The sequence below is a fragment of the Oryx dammah genome, unplaced genomic scaffold (assembly GCF_014754425.2).
Source record: "Oryx dammah isolate SB20612 unplaced genomic scaffold, SCBI_Odam_1.1 HiC_scaffold_10, whole genome shotgun sequence".
NCBI classification, from domain to species: Eukaryota; Metazoa; Chordata; class Mammalia; order Artiodactyla; family Bovidae; genus Oryx; species Oryx dammah.
In genome coordinates this window covers 81,809,058-81,829,178 of record NW_024070194.1, presented here as the reverse complement: position 1 = coordinate 81,829,178, position 20,121 = coordinate 81,809,058, and the positions used below count along the sequence as shown (strand labels likewise).

Sequence of the window (20,121 nt, the reverse complement as noted above, 5' to 3'; positions counted from 1 at the left end):
TTTCACTTTCATCAATTGGCTTCGATGGATCAGCCAAAACACCCAAAAGAGAGCAGGAGTTAGGACGCTCGTTCACCAGATTATCCTTGGTGATTATCATAGCGTCTAGCATACAGCTGCTAATCAATACATAGTTTTTGAATGCACTGACGTATTTAATAGCAAATTTCCCCATCATATTTTGGGTAATATTTTGACCGAGTTTGTAAACACTGGGTCTTGGAAGCCTCAGCGGCAGAGGAAGAAAGAACAAACACTTAAGAGAAAAGACTGTTTCTCTCCTTCTTTGTTCATGTTCTGTTTCTTGATTTTTAAAATTAACTTTATTGAGATATAATTTACCTACAATAAAACATACTCATTTTAGTTGTACAGTTCTACAATTCTGTATTGTGTACACACATCATATAGAACATTTCCATCACTCTCAGAAGTCCTCTGGTTTCCTTCCCTGTCAATCTCTGCCCACTCCTGGCCACAGGCAGCTTCCTTGTGTCAACACAGACTGAGTGCCTGTTCTGGAATCCCTCAAATAGAACTGTACTCTATGTAGAATACTGTGTCCAGCTAGGCTTAGAGTCTGTGTGATTTGTCTGTGTGATGGTATGCCCATTCCTTTTTTTTTAAATTACTGAATACTATTCCATAGTTGGACATACCACATTTTGTTTATCCATTTACTTGTTGACTGACATTTGTGATTTTCAGTTCTAGGGTATGATGAAGAAAGCTAGCTATGAGCATTACTGAACAAGTCTATGTGAAGACACATTTTCATTTATCATGGGCAAATGCCTAGAAGTGGAACTTCTGGGTTTTGTGATAAGTAAATGTTTAACTTCATAAGAAACTGCTTTTCCAAGTGGATTTACTATTTTATATTCTCTGCAGCAATGGATGACATCTCCAGTTCCTCCTCACCCTCTCAACCACTGGTATTACATGTCTTTTAAATCTGATCTGTTCTGAAGGGGGTATCTCTTTCTTTGTTTTAAAAGAAATAAGCCATGTTTGTTGAATAAGTGCAAAAAGCATCTTTACCCCTGTGTTCCTAAATGAGCAAGTTTCTATCTGTAAGACACCTTTCTTTCTTCCGCTGTCTGTCACACACACACACCCACCCACACACACACCCACACATACCACACACACACCCCACACACACCCCCCCCAAACGCACTGCACACACACTCACTCGGGGGCCTTCTGTCATCCTGGGAAATAAAAGCATTGTTTCTCGTAGAACGGGCTTGCTTTCTCAGAAGCACAACAACCGGATGCCGGGGCTTCAAGACTAGGGCGCTGCAAACTCTCAGGCGCAGCGAGCTTTCCCCAAAGAGCTCTCACTCCAAGCCTCTCAACTGCTCCCTTCTCTACTAATAAATAATAATTGTCTTTTCAAAGAGCTGGTGTGTGGTCAGCGTTGGAGAGCTTCAGCTCGAGAGAAACGCTGTGGCTTGCCTCTCCGCTCCCTCCCCACGGTTCCATTTTCCACCCCGTTTGGACCCAGAGACACCCAGGGCTCTGGCGCCCGCTCCTCAGCCAGCCCCCGGGAACCCGGGCCCCCTGACCCCCGGCAGCGCGGGCACCGCGCCACCGGGCACGGGGCATGCTCAGAGGGCGGCGGCGCAGGCGGCGGCTGCAGTGGGGCCCAGGCGCCGGGAGGTGCCGCTGCATCCCCGCTTCCCGGCGCCTGACCCAGCGCGCAAAGTTGGGCTGGAAGCCGCCGGGGGAAGGAGGGACGGAGCGAGCGCAGCGGCGGGGAAAGGGGGCGGGAAGCGGCAGGGGAAGGAGCCGGGAGTGGGGGGGGGGGTGCCGCCGGGCGTGTGTCACTCGCGCGCTCCCTCCGAGTCGGGAGGATGTGCTGAGCGCGGCGCCGGCAGGCGGCGGGGGCCGAGGAGCCGTACCCGGCGGGGGCCGAGGAGCCGTTCCCGGCGGCGGCTGGCAGCCCGGGCTGCCGCTCGGCGGCTCTCCTCCCTCCGAGGCTCCACATCCCGCGTCCCGCCCGGGCATGGTCGGGCGCCTCGCCCCCGCGCGCCCCGGCTGCTGAGTCTCGCGGGAGGCGGTGCGGAGGCCGGGAGGCCGGGGAGGCCGGCGAGGCCGGCGCGGAGCGGAGGCGAGCGCCCCCGGAGCCGGGCAGGAGCCCGCGCCCCGCGCCCCGTCCCTGCCGCGCGCGCCCGGGTCGCCCGGAGCCCCGATGAGCCCTGATGGCCGGGGCACAGCCTGGAGTGCACGCGCTGCAACTCAAGCCGGTGTGCGTGTCCGACAGCCTCAAGAAGGGCACCAAATTCGTCAAGTGGGAGGATGTAAGTGGGGGCGGCCGGCGGGGGCGCGGGCGGCGGGCGGCTCGCGGGGGCGGGGCGGGGGCGAGTTACGCAACGGGCGCCCGGGCCTCGGGGCGCGCGACGGCGGCGCTGGGTACCCGCTCCTGGGCCCCTGGGTCGGCAGTTGGGCGTCCGGGCTGGGTATGACCGGCGCCCCCTGAGGGTCTGGGATCTTGGGGCCGGTGGAGCAGAAGCGCAGGAGGGGCCGGTGTTGCCGGGTGACTGGTCCTGAGAGTTTGGAAAGTGGGGAGGCTGAAGTTGGCACCCGCTGGAAGTCGCTGGGATGTGGACAAGTAGCGCCCTTCTCCGCCGGCAGATGCACACCCCGCCCCCGACCGGCACCTCCTTTGGCCCCTTTGGAGAAGGAGCTGCCCCGAGGCTGAACTGTTGAGTGGTGGCTCACCTCTTAGCGCTCTTCTGGGTGTCCACGCGGCAGAGGCAAGAGGACACGGCAGCCCAGCCGACAGGTGGCTGGTGATGCCAAACTTCAGCTCTGGGCTCCGCAGGGAAGGGCCCCGAGAAGGGTCGGGAGGACGCACCGGGGGAGGGCACAGGGGGTCACTGAGGGGTCAGCGGGGCGCGCTGGGCCTGCAGGCTACACGGGAAGGCGAGTTTCTGAGAACGGAGCTGGCTGAGTCTTCAGTTCGAAATAGACATAGAACACGAGACATTCCTTCGATTTACCTTCATCTTTTGCCAGGACGGGCAAAAGTCCAGCCCCGGATCTCCAGTGACCCTGGACCCTAGGACTTAAAATGAATCCCCCCATTGCTTTCAAACATTTAAATTAATAATTTTGTTGTATACGTAGGGATCTTCAGATGGAGAACAATAAGTTCTAGATTTATGCCTCGAGTGTCATTCAAGGTGTCAGTCCGTAGATCCTTGAGCCGCTGGATCAAAGGATAGTTAGGTCCAAATGACTAAGGCATCGCTTAAACAGGAGAAATTATAGGAGAATCTTTTCTAGTTGAAAAGATTTTCCACCTAGTAAATTATAGTCTGTTATTCTCCAGGGTATTTTTCTTTAATCTCCTTAAGACATTTTCCAGTGTCTGAAAACAATTTAAATATTCCAGGTAGAGAATCCAATTACTTAGCAGAGCTGGTCTGTGTCTGTATTTTGGAAGTGCCAACGGGACTTAGAGGATGAGTCCACAGCTTTCCTGAAAGCTCATACCAATTATTAAATGCTGTAGGCAACCTTTTACTATGGACTTTACACCTTTCTCCTCTGTCCTAGTCTAATGACTGGATGTTTTGTGTAAATGGAATATAGTAGAATCTAAACAATAAGTTCAGCCACAGATGAAAGGCTTTATTTGTGTCAAGGAGAAACAAAGACAATGGAGTTCAACAACAAATAAAACAATCTTGCCCTTCTGGAGATCCTTAGATAGAGAGCTGATGTGATGATGGGTTTGGTGAGAAAAAGAATGAAAAGTAGAAGGAAAAGAGAGAGAGAGACTTTGCAGGATAGAGAAGGATATTCCAGTATAAGTTCTGGATTTATTCACAGCCATGATTTTAAATTGCTTTTTAAGTAATGATCCACAATGTCTTTGGAAGAAAATATGAGTGTCACTGGAAGTGACGGTCTTCCTTAGAAACGCATTTTGATACATCCAGGTAGATAATTTTTATTATGTGCATTTATGTCACACATATTTCTTTCTTACCTACTAATTCCAGGCCCTGGACTAGAGCCTGGTGTGATACAGAAAGCAGTAACCCTTCTGCTGACCTTTTAGCAGATCTTATAGCCTAGGTGAAGGAGAAAAAAATGATTTCGAGAGGACCAGTGATATAGAGAGTGAGGGATGCAGGGAGAGTGTTAGAGAGCCTGCTAGTTGAATGCCGCCTGCAGACGCTAAGAAGGGCTCCCTCTGAGCAATGAACAGTGAGTTTCTGGGACGGCCCTGTAGGAGGACTGTGGGGACTAAGGAGAGGGCCGGTGGAATCTCAGATTTTTCAAAGGCGAGAACCCAGGCTGCACCCAGGAGTCAAGTTATCTAGAATGCAATGATGTCTAGTCAAGTTGTCTAGAATGCAATTCAAGTTCCTTGTTTGGCCTTCTTGGTCTCCATGGTGATCTGTGGAGTGAGAGAACCCAGACTTTCTTAGGATGGTTTTTCCCTTCCCTGGATGTCACCCTTCTCCTCTTCCCAGTTCATGTTTGTTCTTCTGGGATAAAACCAGTTTTGATTATCTGGCTAATTATATTGCATATTCGTGAGACTGTGTGTTGAAGACAATGGAGAACTAGATTTTTCAGTCCGTGAGTACCTTCTGATTCTTTTACCAGTCAGCTGTGTGACTTTAGCTTAGTCACTTAACCTCTCTGAATCTTTGCTGGGTCTTGCACAGACTGAGGGCTACATTTTCCTACCTGTTTCGTCTGAAAGTTGGCAGTAGCTGATAGTGTACTTCTCACACTTGAGCATACTCAAGAAACATCTGCAGAGCTTTATAAGATTCAGACCACTGGGACCCAGCATCAATTTCTGATTCAGAAGGTCTGAAATGAGTCTGGGAATCTGCATTTTTCATAGGATTTTGAGAATAGGATCATTTCTCACCAGATCTTGAGATCTGGTGCTACTGGTTTGGGGAACCACACTTTGAAACCACTGAGATAAGATTTGTGGGAAAAACAAACAAACAAACTTGGAAAGTATGGTAGAGAGCATAATCTTGTTGGCTTGCATATATTTCCACTGGTTTGTTGATTTCATTTTATCTCTGTGTTTGCATTTTGAGAATTCTTCCAACTGTTACCTTTGTGCCTACGCACAGTGTCGGACACGACTGAAGCGACTTAGCAGCAGCAGGAGGTAGAACAACCTCAGTAACATAATCATGGATAATCTTTTTAGATCTTCTGGGATATTTTAGGAAAGGTCTCTGATGCCCAGGTTGAGTTAACTCACATTCATGCATTTCTTTTGAATTTCTTATAGTCAATGAAACGTTTTCAGCATTTTCATCTGCTTCTAGTGGGAGTGTTAGAAAAGGAAAGGAAGCAGAGAAGCGTTTTGAGAGGCTGTCTAGTCTGACTTCCTGCCTTTGAGCAGGGGAGGCTGCTGTGTTTTTCCTTTTGGCTCTGACTTTGGGAAATACATGCTGCCCCCTTCCCCCAAGGGTGTGCCCCATCTGCTAACAAGGAAATGTAAATGCTGGAAATAATTTAAAATACCTCAAATATCTGACCTCACTTAACGATTGTAAACCCTCTTCTCTGATCTTTAAGAGTAAGGATGGGCAACTCAGAACAGATTTTCAATAACCCATTAGAAAGTTTAATGGTACATTTGAAAATGATGCATTTGGGGCTATTTAGAATTGTGAAGAGATTCTCCCTTGTTCCTTGAGTGGCTAAAGAACCACAGTCACCAGTCCTGCTGTCCTGACCCCCACATAGAACAGAAGATGTCACTCAGAGGGTGCAATGCCCACATAGTCTGTTGGCTACCTACCAATGTCATGGTGAGGCTGTGGACACTTTAAGAGTGGTAGTCAAAAGCTTTGACACTGGAGTGAACCAATCACAGCAGACAGGAAGTGGGGGTGGAGCTGGAACGGGGTCCTGGAGATATCCTGTTCCATTAGGGCCAGGTATTAACCTTTCTTTTGCCCAATCATGGGAAGGCCTGGGGGTCCCCAGTGTCTCCAGGGGCAAATGGAAATATTTCCATTTTTGAACAACTGTTCTTGTTCAGTCTCTAAGCCGTGTTCGACTCTTTGCGACCACATGGACTGCAGCACGCCAGGCTTCCCTGTCCGTCATCAACTCCTAGAGCTTCTTAAAACTCACGTGCATTGAGTCGGTGACACCATCCAGCCATCTCATCCTCTGTCATCTCCTTCTCTTCCTACCTTCAATCAGGTCTTTTCTAAAGAGTTGGCTCTTCACATCAGGTGGCCAAAGTATTAGAGCTTCAGCTTCAGCATCAGTCTTTCCAATGAATCGTTTCATTTCAGTTCAGTCGCTCAGTCATGTCTGACGCTTTGTGACCCATGGACTGCAGCACTCCGTGCCTCCCTGTCCACCACCAACTTCCAGAGCTTACTCAGACTCATATCCATTGAGCCAATGATGCCATCCAACCATCTCATCCTCTGTTGTCCCCTTCTCCTACTGCCTTCAATCTTTGCCAGCATCAGGGTCTTTTCAAATGAGTCAGTTCTTTGCATCAGGTGGCCAAAGTATTGGAGTTTCAGCTTCAGCATCAGTCCTTCCGATGAATATTCAGGACTGATTTTCTTTAGGATGGACTGGTTGGATCTCCTTGCAGTCCAAGGGACTCTTAAGAGTCTTCAACAACACCACAATTCAAAAGCATCAATTCTTCGGTGCTCAGCTCTCTTTATAGTTCAACTCTCACGTTCATACATGACCACAGGAAAAACCATAGCTTTGAATATATGGACCTTTGTCAGCAAAGTGATGTCACTGTCTAGGTTTGTCATAACTTTTCTTCCAAGAGCAAGCATCTTAATTTCATGGCTCCAGTCACCATCCACAGTAATTTTGGAGCCCAAGAAAATAAAGTCTTTCACTGTTTCCTTTTTTTCCCTGTCTATTTGCCATGAAATGGTGGGACCAGATGCCATGAGCTTAGTTTTTTGAATGTTGAATTTTAGGCCACCTTTTTCCAATCCCCTCTTTCACTTTCATCAAGAGGCTTTTCAGTGTCTCTTCACTTTCTGCCATTAGCGTGGTATCATCTGCATATCTGAGGTTGTTGATTTTTCTCCTGGCAATCTTTATTCCAACTTGTGATTCATCCAGCCTGTCACTTCACATGATATACTCTGCATATAAGGTGAATAAGCAGGGTGACAATATATGGTCTTGACGTACTCCTTTCCCAATTTTGAACCAGTTTGTTGTTCCATGTCCGGTTCTAACTGTTGCTTCTTAACCTGCATGCAGGTTTCTCAGGAGGCAGGGAAGGTGATCTGGGATTCCCATCTCTTAAAGAATTTTCCTCAGTTTTTTGTGATCTACACTGTCAAAGGCTTTAGCATAGTCAGTGAAGCAGAAGTAGATGTTTTTCTGGAATTCTCTTGCTTTTTTTATAATCCAGTGGATGTTGGGAATTTGATCTCTGGTTCTTCTGCCTTTTAAAAATCCAGCTTGTACATCTGGAAGTTCTCAGTTCATAGACTGTTAAAGACTAACTTGAAGGATTTTGAGCATTACTTTGCTAGCATGCAAAATAAGTGCAATTGTGCAGTAGTTTGAACATTCTTTGGAATTGCTCTTCTTTGGGATTGGAATGAAAACTGACCCATTCCAGTCCTGAGACCACTGCTGAATTTTCCAAGTTTGCTGGCATATTGACTGCAGCACTTTAACAGCATCACCTTTTAGGATTTTAAGTAGCTCAGCTGAACAACGAATAATGGTGTATAGGTATATATAGTTGAACATCAAGGCCAGGCCTTGCTGTCCAGAGCTTGGCCAGTAGATAAGGAACTAACCTACGGTGGCGACTTGTCTCATCAGTGTTTTGAAAGGATGTACCTTGCTTTTAATTGCATTTGTATCTGAACAGACTTTGGTGGTAGGAGGTGTGTGTACAGGACTGGGCATTTGAGAGAGGTCTGTGAGATATGAGTTACTTTCCCCATCACAGCTAGGGAATTTGGGAGATTATGAGCTTGACCCCTCTCATTTCTCCATGTTGGACAGGGTGTGGAGGGAAAGGCAAAGGTTTCCCAGTCCTGGATTTGCCCCAGACTAATCATTTTCAAGTGCACCGTTATGCTTTCTAATGGGTCATTGAAAATTTGTTTTCTAAGTTTGCCCATTCTTCCTCTTAAAGATCTGTGTCTTTGTTCCACAAACAAAGGCCTGCTCATTTGATTGTTTCCTTTTCTCTACTCTCACCCTCCAAATTCAGAGCTCAGTTGTGGATGAATAGCTTAACGCATTGCAACCTCATTTTCCTCATGTGTAAGGTGAGGCTTGTACTATCTCCTGCTGCACAGAGTAGCTGGTACCATTAAAAGAGCAAAGGTACATGCCCTGCTCTGTGTAGTGCCTGACACACAACACTCAATAAAGTATGTTTTAATCTTTATTTTATTTTTTATTAATTTTTATTGGAATATAGTTGCTTTACAATTTTGTGTTTTTACTGCTGTACGGCAAAGTGAATCAGCTTTATGTTTACATATGTCGTTGTTGTTGTTCAGTCACCCAGTTGTGTCCAACTCTGTGACCCCATGGACTGCAGCACATCAGGCCTCCCTGTCCCTCACCATCTCTTGGAGTTTGCCCAAGTTCACGGTCATTGTATTGGTGACGCCGTCCAGCCATCTCATCCTCTGAAACTCTCTTCTTCTCCCCTCGATCTTTCCCAGCATCAGGGACTTTTCCAATGATTACCCCTCCTTTTTTGATTTCCTTCTTATTTAGGTCACCACAAAGCTTTGAGTATAGTTCCCTGTACTATATAGTAGGTTCTTAAACTATCTTTTTAAAGTGATGTCTACATACTAAGTCACTTCAGTTGTGTCCGACTTTGTGACCCTGACTGTAGCCCTCCAGGCTTCTCTGTCCGTGGAATTGTTGCCATGTCCTTCTTCAGGGATCTTCCTAACCCAGGGGTCAGACCCACATCTCTGGTGTCTGCTGCATTGGCAGGCAAGTTCTTTACCACTAGTGCCACCTGGGAAAAGGGATGGTCTCCCAATAGTTAGAGGGCCACGAACTTTATCAAGGTGGTCAGTATGTGTTGGATGACAGTTTTATTCTCCAAGTGGGAGGGGCTAGACCTTTCTTCCATTTCCTTTAATGTATATTTTGATTCTCATGCTTTATAATTTGAAATGGAAAAAAAAATCCATTTTTTACCCTTTTGAAAAATTAAGTATTTTAGAGAAAATCTATATAAAAATCAGCACTCTTTTTCTTTAAAGCAAGTCAGTTTCCAAAGTGTTCTAAATTTTTATTTCTACTTAAAAACCTTAATATATACCCTCCCACGCCCACACACAGAATAAGTATACAGGTTTGATGCCCAGAAGGAGGAGGAAACAGTTAACAAAATTCTTGTGATTTAGCAAGAAAAAATTATATATTAATAGATACATGTAAATCTCACATTGTATATTGTATGTCACAAGAGTAATCTGACATTGGAAAGTCATAATTGCTAGACTGGGCACACTGTTTGGGAAAAAGGCTGAAGAACTGAAACAAGTAACACCCTCTCCTTTCTACACCACTCTGCCCTCTGCACCAGAAAACCCACAGCTAAAAGAGGTAACAATAATAAAAAAAACCTTAGTAGTATATTGCGCTTTTCCCAACATCCTACCCAAAAGCTCAGTTAGAACTTTCAGATTATGTAGAATCTGAAGTTTGCAGTTTCCAAAGTGGTGACAAGATGACGCTGACGATATTAATGAGGAAGGAGACGGGAAGGTTTCTGAGGTGGGCAGTCAGCAGCACTCACTCGGAGCAAGCTGCGTGAGAGAAAGGGGAGAAACCGTGCTGGTCGGTAGATGGCGGATCCAAGCTTAGTCGCAGAGGGCTGGCGGGTGCCCTCTCAGGGAAAGTCGCTCAGTCGCGTCCGACTCTTTGCGACCCCACGGAAAGTCCGTGGAACGTTGGAGTGAAGAGCGTTCCCTTCTCCAGGGGGTCTTCCTAACCCAGGGGCCAAGTCCAGGTCTCCCACATCGTGGGCAGATCCTGTACCAGCTGAACCACAAGGGAAGCCCTCTAAACTGTCACTTAAATATGCCCAGATACGTCCACTTTTCATTTCCAAAGAGCTTTTGTGAATTTCTCATTGACAGTGATTACTGCAGCCTTAAGTGTAAGAATATCACTTTTCCAAAGTGAGCCAATAAACCTATTTCAAGCTGTTGATCAGAGTGTAACATTCATGAAGTTAAACTTGTCAATCTTGTGTCCAGCTGGATCAGTTTTCACCAAATGAATGCTGTGATCAGCATCAGATTGAGATAAACTGCTTGCCAGCCCTCCCCTACGAGCTCCTGAGCGCTCCCTTCCAGCCCCACATACCCACTCCTCTGACTTATAGCCCTATAGGTTGGTGTTACCTCTCTTTGATCTAAGAAAGCTATTTTCTTTTTATTTTCAATGAAAACAAAAACCTAAAGCACTTTTATTACTGCTTTAGGACCTTCTTCAGCAATAACAAAAATGACTTATCCTGGGTTTAGATGGACCTTGATTAGGTCCTTATCTGTCCTAAAGCCTGGGAAGTGAAGCAGGTAAATGCCTCCAAGGAGAAAACAGTTAAACAAAACTCTGGTAATTGAGCAAGGAAATTTAATGCCTATAGGCTTTTATTGGCATAGCAAAGCATAGTAGTAGAGTGCTGTTTCTGGAATGTGTTTTTCTCTAGTAGTTTTTCTCTTATCTTTCCTGACCCGATATTCCTATGTGTGGTACATTAGGATAATTTACTCTGGCTATTAGCATATCTCCAATCCTTCCCAGGAAAGTTTTATCCTATCAGTAAATACCTTCAAATGATGTTTACCTGCAATAACTGTTTAAATGGGCCAGGAACAGTTTGCTTTTTTTATATCAAGCTTTGTTATCTATGGTTACCTGTTTCTTATCAGGATCATTTCGTTTTATCATGAACAAGGAGTGCCGGTAGAAAATGGAATGGGATTGATTGTGAATTGTTAACTAACACTCTGGGTCTCCACCTAAATGACAAATCTTTTGTAACTGAAGACCTTAGTTTTCCTGTTACTGGAGTTAATAGAAGGTCTATTCAGCCTTTCTGGATCCTATCATAAATTCCATCTGCTCAGAGAGATTACATAAAGCTCCCCTTTCCCCATCTATTCCTTATCAGACCCCACAGTCAGAGCCAGTGCCCCTATATTGCATGAAGGAAAGGAGCTAGGACGTGTTTCTGAGATTTACACACGAGACCCTAAGGATGCCATCGATTCTGTAAAAAAATAAAGTAAATGAAATAGAATATAAAGAAAGCTAGACTCTCGGAGAATTCTTCAAGTTCCCTTCTGACCACTTTGCACTCTGAGATTTGATTTTATTATTTTCTTCACATGTTATTTTCAATTTGGGGAAATTTTTATTTATTCTTTTTTTTTCTGAAAAATGCTTAGGTATATGCTGAAATATAATTGATGTTGATTAAATCTATATGCATTTATCAATAAAATTATTATCAATGGAGAAACATCATTATATAAAATTTTGAAAAATTTAGTGTTAAAGGGCAATTAAAAGCATCCTACATATGGTTTTCATTTCAAGGACTCTTTTTTTTTTCTTAATTACAAATGTGTGTGTGTGTGTGTGTGTTAAGTCACTTTAGTTGTGTCTGACTCTTTGCAATCCTATGGACTGTAGCTTGGCAGGCTCCTCTGTCCATGGGATTCTCCAGACAAGAATGCTAGAGTGGATTGCCATTTCCTCCTCCAGGGAATCTTCCTGATTGGGATTGAACCTGTCTCCTGCATTGGCAGGCGGGTTCTTTACCACTAGCACCACCTGAGAAGCCCAATTCTAAGTATACTTTTGTTTACTTTTATTTTTAAATAGGAATATAAGTGCTTTACAATGTTGTGTTTTTGCTATATAATGACGTGAATCAAATACACATATATCCCCTCCCTCTTGAGCAAGGACTTTTTTAGTTCACAATATTTGCTCTTTTTTTTTTTCTTTTCTTTTCATCACAGTGAAGTTTTATAAACAAGTTCAAGGAGAACAAATTAGTTAGCAAAGTGCTTATCTAAACTAGTCATGGTGGCTATTTATATATAACATTGATACATAGATTAAGAAAATCTATTTTCAGCAAAAAATCTTTTTTGCTGTTAAAAATCAATTTTTCTTTGAAACTTGTTTATAAAATAGGTAAAGGAAAGTTAATTTGATTCATTTTGTAGAAGAGGCCAAATAAGCTGAAAAAGAAAGACCCCAGAGCAAGTCAGCAAGTGGCCCAGTCGATTAAAAAATGATGAAGGAGGCTGACCAGGACTCTCTGTTAAGTGTGCTGTTTGGTTGAATGTCACTTAGCATCCATCCCCTCATCCTCTTTGTGGGACTTTTTATAATACAGAGTCTGGGAATCTAAAGCCATATTTACTGGACTTCCTGGAAGCATCTACTATTTTGGCTATAAATTCAGCCCCACTAGTATGCGATGCACTTGTATGGGATGTGGAAGGCTGATCTGTGAAGGAGGCCCCTTCTCTGCCGTCTCTGAGTTGTTTCTGCGGACACGTGGGTTGCTGCAGGAAGAGGTGCTGTCTTCTGTGTCCTTTCCCTGTGTCTGATTGCAGAGAGCTGGCGGCCATCATGGCTGCTCCCTGTTCTCGGATTACTCTTCCTTTGTCTTCAGCTAAGCTGCTGTGTGTGTGACTTCAGGAGTTTCGTCTTGATTTCTCACCTTTCTGAATGGGGTGGAGGCAGCAGTTCCACTCTAGGTTCAGCGTGTCACATTCTGGGGTCATTCACAGAGGCCCAACCTGAAGCCTGCTTCTCCGGTCCTATTAATGATGCCATCAAGTGCCTGTGATTGAACTCCTTTGTGTACAAAGCTTCCAGAGAGATTTCTGTTTCCTTTATTAATACCTGCCCAACATGGCCTTTTACAGTTCTAGGATTCCGTGACTTTCAGTCCTGACATGCAATAATCATCCACACAGCCTATGTAATTTTCTCCTTCAATATTACATTTGAGTATAATGAGTTTTGCTATAATACTGCCCCTGGGTTCAGTGTTGAGAGTGAGTCCTAATAACAGGCCCTGATATTTACAAACCACTATCATTTATTTATGCATGCTAAGTTGTCTCAGTCGTGTCCAACTCTTTGTGACCCCATGGACTGCAGCCCGCCAGGCTCCTCTGTCTGTGGGAATCTCCAGGCAAGAGTACTAGAGGGGGCAGCCATTTTTTTCTCCAGGGAATCTTCCTGGCCCAGGGTTTGAACCCTTGTTTCTTATGTCTCCTGCATTGGTAGGTGGATTCTTTACCATTGAGCCATTGGGAAGGCCATTGTTTATTTATAGTCATGCCCATTCAGTCATCAAGACCACCTCAAGTGGTAGGGAAAGATCAAGTGTTGCTGCTGCTGCTAAGTCGCTTCAGTCGTGTCCGACCCTGTGCAACTCCATAGACGGCAGCTCACCAGGCTCCCCCGTCCCTGGGATTCTCCAGGCAAGAACATTGAAGTGGGTTGCCATTTCCTTCTCCAATGCATGAAAGTGAAAAGTGAACGTGAAGTTGCTCAATCGTGTCTGACTCTTTGCAACCCCATGGACTGCAGCCACCAGGCTCCTCCATCCATGGGATTTTCCAGGCAAGAGTACTGGAGTGGGTTGCCATTGAAGTGTTACTATTCCTATTTTATGTAGATGTCAGCTGGGGCTAGTGGGTGGTGAGTTGCCCAAGTTGCCCACAACTAGTTAGAGGCAAAGTCCGGTCTTTAGGTTAAATTATGGGCCTCTTCCAGTCTTTGGAGAAGGAAATGGCAACCCACTCTGGTATTCTAAACTGGAAAATCCCATGGACAGAGGAGTGTGGCGGCTTACAGTACATGGGGTTGCAAAGAGTCAGACACGACTCAGCAACTTCACTTTCCAGTCTACTGTGGCAAACAGGTTCGAAACAGGAACCTTTGGGTAACAAAAGACTTTTAATAGAATTCAAATGAATACAAGTTGAAAGTGATTCACTGACTTTTCCAAAGAATCCCCCTGATTTTAGGATTCATACAAATGAGGCTGAGATCCTTGCAAATTCATCCCTCTTTGCTAGTGTCTTCATAAACAGCTGCAATATTCTATGATGTTCACACAAAGTCCATTTTTATTATACAATATAGGACTTGGAAATGTAGGAAAACGTCATTGCTGCTCTGAGGCACAAAGAGTCTAGTCTTCAAATGTTCTACCTTAGTCAGTATAAAACATGCTTGTGGAAAGATATTTAAGAATGGTGTTTAAAGCAAAGGTCATTTTTTCATTACCTAATAAGTGACACTTTGTATCTAACAAGACTCATTACATGTGCTTTTCCATCTTTTTCTCTTCCAAACATACTTGCAAATGCTGTCTTCTGTTGGATTCCCCTAAGACTGATCCCACGGCTTCCTATAAGAAACTTGATCTTGGAAGATGGAAGATAAGGTGGGCATGAGGGAAGTGTAGAAGTTGCCCCATGACCCCAGGCAAGGGGCAGGATGACTTGGAATTCAAGGTGGTGTCAACTGAGAGGTCAGATATAAGCTGCCAGGACGGGAACGTACCTCCAGGGAGGTGGTGATACCTTAACTGGACCAGGGCTTCTGTGTTACTCATCTTCTTTCCCTAGGACAAAGCAGAGGCTTGGCCCTGACTTGGTGCTCAGGGAATGTTTGTAGAATAAAGGAATCATCTAGTGTGTGTCTCCCTCACAATGGGTTCTTGGGAAGGGAGGCAGGTGGTCTTAGGGAGACCTGGAGGACAGTCACGCTCCCAAGACCCTTTCATGCCATGTCGCGTATGGTGCTGGGTCCATCTTTCCATTCCCTCTGAAATCTCCCTCTGTGGCCTTCTTAACTTTTGTTTCTCCATGTGAGTTCCAGAAGCAAAGCGTTTACTGTCAGCATGTAGATTGCTGTCACAGGCACACATTTCCTGTGAAGGCGAAATACGGCTTAAGGTTGAGTGTGCACTCAATTGTGATTTAATATTGGTTGAAAATTACGATGCTTAGTGTATTTACATCTCTTATTCTGGATGTTACCAGCGGCTTCTGTTTTCTGAGGAAGATACACATTTACCCAGATTTTGCAAGGAAAATTGCCCTTAAAGAAACTCAGAAGTGTTGGGAGTGATGAACAAAAGACTGATGGTTGTGAAAACATCCTCTCTATCAGGATAATGATTCACAAGGAGAAAATCAAATATGTGAGTTTTACTGCTAAAATGAGAAAAATATCAAGTAAAAGACATAGTTTTAAAATATTATTTATACTAAAAATTCCACCTACACTTTCTTCTGTATAGAGGGAATGGAAGTTACCAGGACAATAATATTGATGTATGCCCTTCCCCACTCCTAATTCAAGGGACTTGGATCACCTCCGTGGTCCTGCCTTCTCTTCTGTTCCTGGGGAAGCAGCGTACCTTCTCCGTGTCCAGGGGCCCATGCCTGCTGTTTTCTCTGGCTCCTGGATTCATAATTATCCTCCCCTTTGACAGTGTCTGAAAGATTCTTTGCTGCCGCTCTTCTAAGAACATGGAAATACGCCTTGTAGTCCCACAAAGGCTGGCGTGGACTCCAGCAGAGTCCTCCGCCCACCTTCCTCTGCAGTTGCCGCCCTCCTCCTCCTCCCTTCCTCTGCAGGGAGATGCCGCTGCCCCCACCCTCTCCTCCCCTCCCACCTGTCCGCCGGAGCCTTGTTCTGCCCTTGCCACTGCTTTGAAGTTTCTCTCGCCAATGCTATTGGCAGGTGATATTTTGCCAGCTGATATTTTTCAGAATCGACCTTACTTCTTTTTCTGCAGGTTCCTTCCATCCACCTTTTTGTTCAGAGTTCCTACTTTCAATGTGTATTGATGCCTCTTATAAGCTGGACATTTTGCTAGTGTTGTGGATTGATGATGATAAATGATTTGGTTCCTATCTTCAGGGAGTTGATATTCTGCTAGGGGAGATAGATGCTCAGCAAATAGAGGTAAGGGATGTCACTCTAATTGTGCTAAGTACTACAGAAAAAAGTGCAAAAATACAAATGAGTGTAAGAAGCTTGGAAGGAGTCCCTAGAGAGATTCTGTGTAGGGGAAGACCTGAGTTATAAGTAGTTCTTCAGCTAACAAGAGGATGGGAAGTGTGTGAGGTCGAAGGAACAGCACTGGTGAGCATCCCAAGGAAGGAGGGCACAGGGGACTTTGAAGGACAGAGAAGAATAAGCAAATGGGGAGCTCAATGGCTCGGATAATGAGGAGAGAGGGCGAGGGGCTGCATATATGCTGCGTAGGCCATTGCAGGATTTTATCATGAAGGCAATGTGAAGCCACTAAGTTATGTTTCTCAACCTCAGCACTATTTCCATTTGAGGCCAGATGATTATTTGTTAAAGAGATTGGCCTGTGCACTGTAGGATGTTCAGCAGCATCCCTGGCATGTATCAACTAGACGCCAGTAAGAAACTGCCAGTGCAACAACCAAGATTGTTTCTGGGCATGGCCAGCATTTCCCTGGAGAGCAAAACTGCCCTGGTTCAGAATCCTTGATTAAAATGTAAACCACTGATTTAAATCTTAACTGATTAAGTGTTGAGCCAGGACCTTCCTGATACTTCAATGGTTAAAACTCTGTGCTGCCATTGCAGGGTCAGGCTTGATGCCTGGTTGGGGAACCAAGATCCCATATGCTGTATGGCACAGGCAAAGAGAGGGAGAGACAGAGAGAGAGCGGGAAAGAGGACATTACCATATACAAAACGTGTTGGGCCACCGTATGTGCATGCGCGTGCCCCTGGCTAGCAGCCGTGTGAGAAGGTGCTCGTGACTTGTCATTGCCATCAGGGAAGTGCATTAATGTGACAAAACCACCAGCGAGATGCCGCCTCACAGCCCCCAGACCCATATCTGTATCTTCCTGAAATGATCGGTTTACTCATCTGATGCCCCCACTAAACAATGGGCACTTTGGGTGATGGGGGAATCCGGATGTTCACCTGAATCCCTGGTACAGACCTGCAGTACCTTGTATGGTATTTGAAGGTGCATGCTCTCAACGGTTTGTTGTATTTTCTTAAAAGAGATTTTTATACTTGTCAGTAAACGGCAGTTATTTTAATGGCGCTTCTCTCCACTGTTTGCCTGCTCCATCCTGGACTTTCTTCCCTCCTCGGCTTTCCTGTTCTTTGGGAAATTTCAGACTGGACAGACCCCAGGGAAAAGCTTCTAATGCATGCTGTTGCACCTAGGTTTACTTCACCGATCCTAGTCTCATACTCAAACATCTAAGAACACCTTTGTTGTGTGTGTGTCTCTGTGTGTGTGGGTGCACGCGCATGTCTGTCTGTGTGTGTGTGTGTGCGTGTCTCTGTGTGTGTCTGTGTGTGTGTGCATGTGTATCTCATAGTCAGGGCTGCGTGGCTGACATTTGTTGGGCATCACATCTGATTTTCTGTGACCCTAGGAATTCTTTTTCCCTCACATGACTCTTCCCCATCATATATGTATTTTCCATCTTTGGCTCTGCTGCTTGTCTGAGGCAAGTCTAGGGTGATCCCTGGAGAGCATGGCCGGTTCTTTTCGCTTGCTGACTCTGAAGCATTGATTGGTCTAGAAGCACACATCTCTTGCTGCTTGTGTTCTCTTGTTCAGTAGCATGAGGACGTGGGCTCACCGTGGAGTCAGGACCATGCTCAGCCGCGGTCGGTGGGTGGGCTTTCTGACAGTGGGGGCTGTGGGGCTGTGGACTGGCCCTTGACAAAAGGCGAAATGGGTTACAGCCTTCAGGTTACAGCTTATATCAGTTTTCTGAGGTGTCCATAAAGTAGCATGGACTGAGAGACTTTAACTACAGAAATGCATTTTCTTATTGTTTTGGAGGCTGCACGTCTGAGATTAGGTGTTGACAGAGTTGGCTCCCCATGAGGACCCTGAGGGAAGGACTTGTTGCCTCTCTTCTCAGCTTGTAGGTGGCTGACTTCTCCCTGTGTTTCGCGTCATTTTCCCTCTGTATGTGTCTGGGTCCAAATTTCTTTTTTTTTTTTAATAAGGATGCCAATCCTACTGAATTAGGGCCCACCTTTAATAAATTCTTTTAACTGAATCACCTCTGTGAAGACTGTCTCTAGATAAGGTTGCACTCTGAAGCACTGCATAGCACTTGAACATATGAATTTGGAGAGGGGCAATTCAGTTCATTATGCACCTGGCCTGGTAAAGGAGAGCTCAGAGCAGCAGCGTATTGGTTCTATTCAGATACTTGAAGAATTGACTCTTGGAAGCAACTAGACTTTGGACTAAGATGTTAAAACGAAATGGTAGCTGCATACATACATCAAAAGTACTGAAGCTTTCTAGCTAGAATTATCTGACCAAGTTTACTTGTGAAAAAGATTTCCCTATTAAGGAGGATACTTACTGTGAGCTGCTCTGCCCAGTAGAAATATAAAATAAGTCACACTGGAAATTTAAAAAAATTTAGTGCCATATTAAACCAAGTAAAACGAAACAGGTGAAATTAATTTTAGCAATATACTTTATTTAACCCAGTATATTTATTTTCATGGGCTTCCCTGGCAGCTCAGACAGTAAAGAATCTGGCTGCAATGCAGGAGACCTGGGTTCGATCCCTGGCTTGGGAAGATCCCCTGGAGAAGAGAATGGCAACCCACTCTAGTATTCTTGCCTGGAGAATTCCAAGGGCATAGGAGCCTGGCAGGCTACAGTCTGTGGGGTCACAAAGACTCTGACATGACTGAGCGACTAATGCTTTCCCACTTTCATTGATTTAAATGTATAATCAATATAATAACACATCTTAGCCAAACTTGTCACATTTCAAATGCTCTGTGGTCTCAGGTGAGCCCATATTCAGCAGCATAGGTAGAGAGCATGCCTTCTCAATTGGGACCAAATCATCTCCAAAGAAGTGAAAAATGGTTCTTGAGGGGTAAAAAGCTTAACTCTTTTTATTTTATATAAAGCACAGTATACACACAACATCTAAATAAATATTCAGAACATCTGTGATATTAACATTTCATGGAGGATGATTAGAAAACTAGATGTCAAGAAAAGCTCTTCAGCTGGTCAATAATGAAAAGGCAGTGAGTGGCAGTGGTGTAGAGTCTGGCCTAAAGGTTTTTTTTTTTTTTTTTTGTCCTAAAGGTTTAATCCAGTACTACACTTACTAGCTTAGTTAGATTTCCTTGGACAAGTTAGTTAAGTTAAATCTGAGTCTATTTATCTGTAAAATGAGGATAATAACAGTGTCTACCTCTTAAAATTTTATAAATATCAAAAGAGAAAATCCATTTAAAGTTTAAACTGCAGCTCAGACAAAAATGTTTAGGATGTGTCTGTTATTATTTGGTCAGGGAGTTTTGTAAAGAATATTCTGGTATCAGGAGGGAGTTTGGACTATTTTGTCACTGCTTACCAGTTTCTTTAAGACATTTGATTTATTTATTATTAATGTATAGTTGATTTATTATGTTAGTTTCAGGTGTACAGCATATTGATTCAGTATTTTTATAGATCATACCCCAGGATATGTAATTTATTTTATAGTTATTTTCCAGGGAAGAGTACTGGAGTGGGTTGCCATTTCCTTCTCCAGGAGATCTTCCCAAACCAGGAATTGAACCCATGTCTCCTGCTTTGGCAGGTGGATTCTTTACCACTAAGCCGCTTGAGAAGCCCTTATATCAGCCCATTGATGAGCAAATCATGAGCAAATACAGCTATCACAGGATTTTGTTGATTGTAATATTGATTCCAGTGATTTTTTCTTGCTGTACTAGCTTTCATTTTTTTTTTTTTTTTTTCCAAATGGAAGTTTTGTGGAGGCCTTTTACTTTGTTCCTTGACTGTCTTTTATTTGACCTAAAATCTTTTTTGGGAACTCATGTAAATAGTAAAACAGCAGCTTCTTATGTCATTATAATACATTTCACTTTTGAGGCAATAGGGTTGAGAGTGAAATGGTTTCTAGAAGGAAAGAGAGGTACATAGAAGTTTACTGTACACTATCCACAATTACTAACTTAAGACAGTGTGTTTATTAATTTTCCTCTTTTCAAGGTGGAAGTTTA

General features: G+C 44.4%; 1 protein-coding gene across 2 annotated transcripts in view; it reads left to right on the top strand.

Moving 5' to 3' along the window:
- The first annotated feature begins 2,172 nt into the window (after positions 1-2,172).
- The window catches only part of PLCB1 (phospholipase C beta 1), an 858,386-nt gene continuing 840,437 nt past the window's right edge, over positions 2,173-20,121 (top strand). Inside the window, exon 1 of one of the 2 annotated variants that reach the window (XM_040248321.1) lies at positions 2,173-2,306. In XM_040248321.1, coding sequence (XP_040104255.1) covers positions 2,208-2,306 — 99 coding nt within the window. In that variant the 5' untranslated portion in view covers positions 2,173-2,207. The remainder of the gene's footprint in view (positions 2,307-20,121) is intronic. The other variant, XM_040248322.1, reaches the window with a different exon arrangement.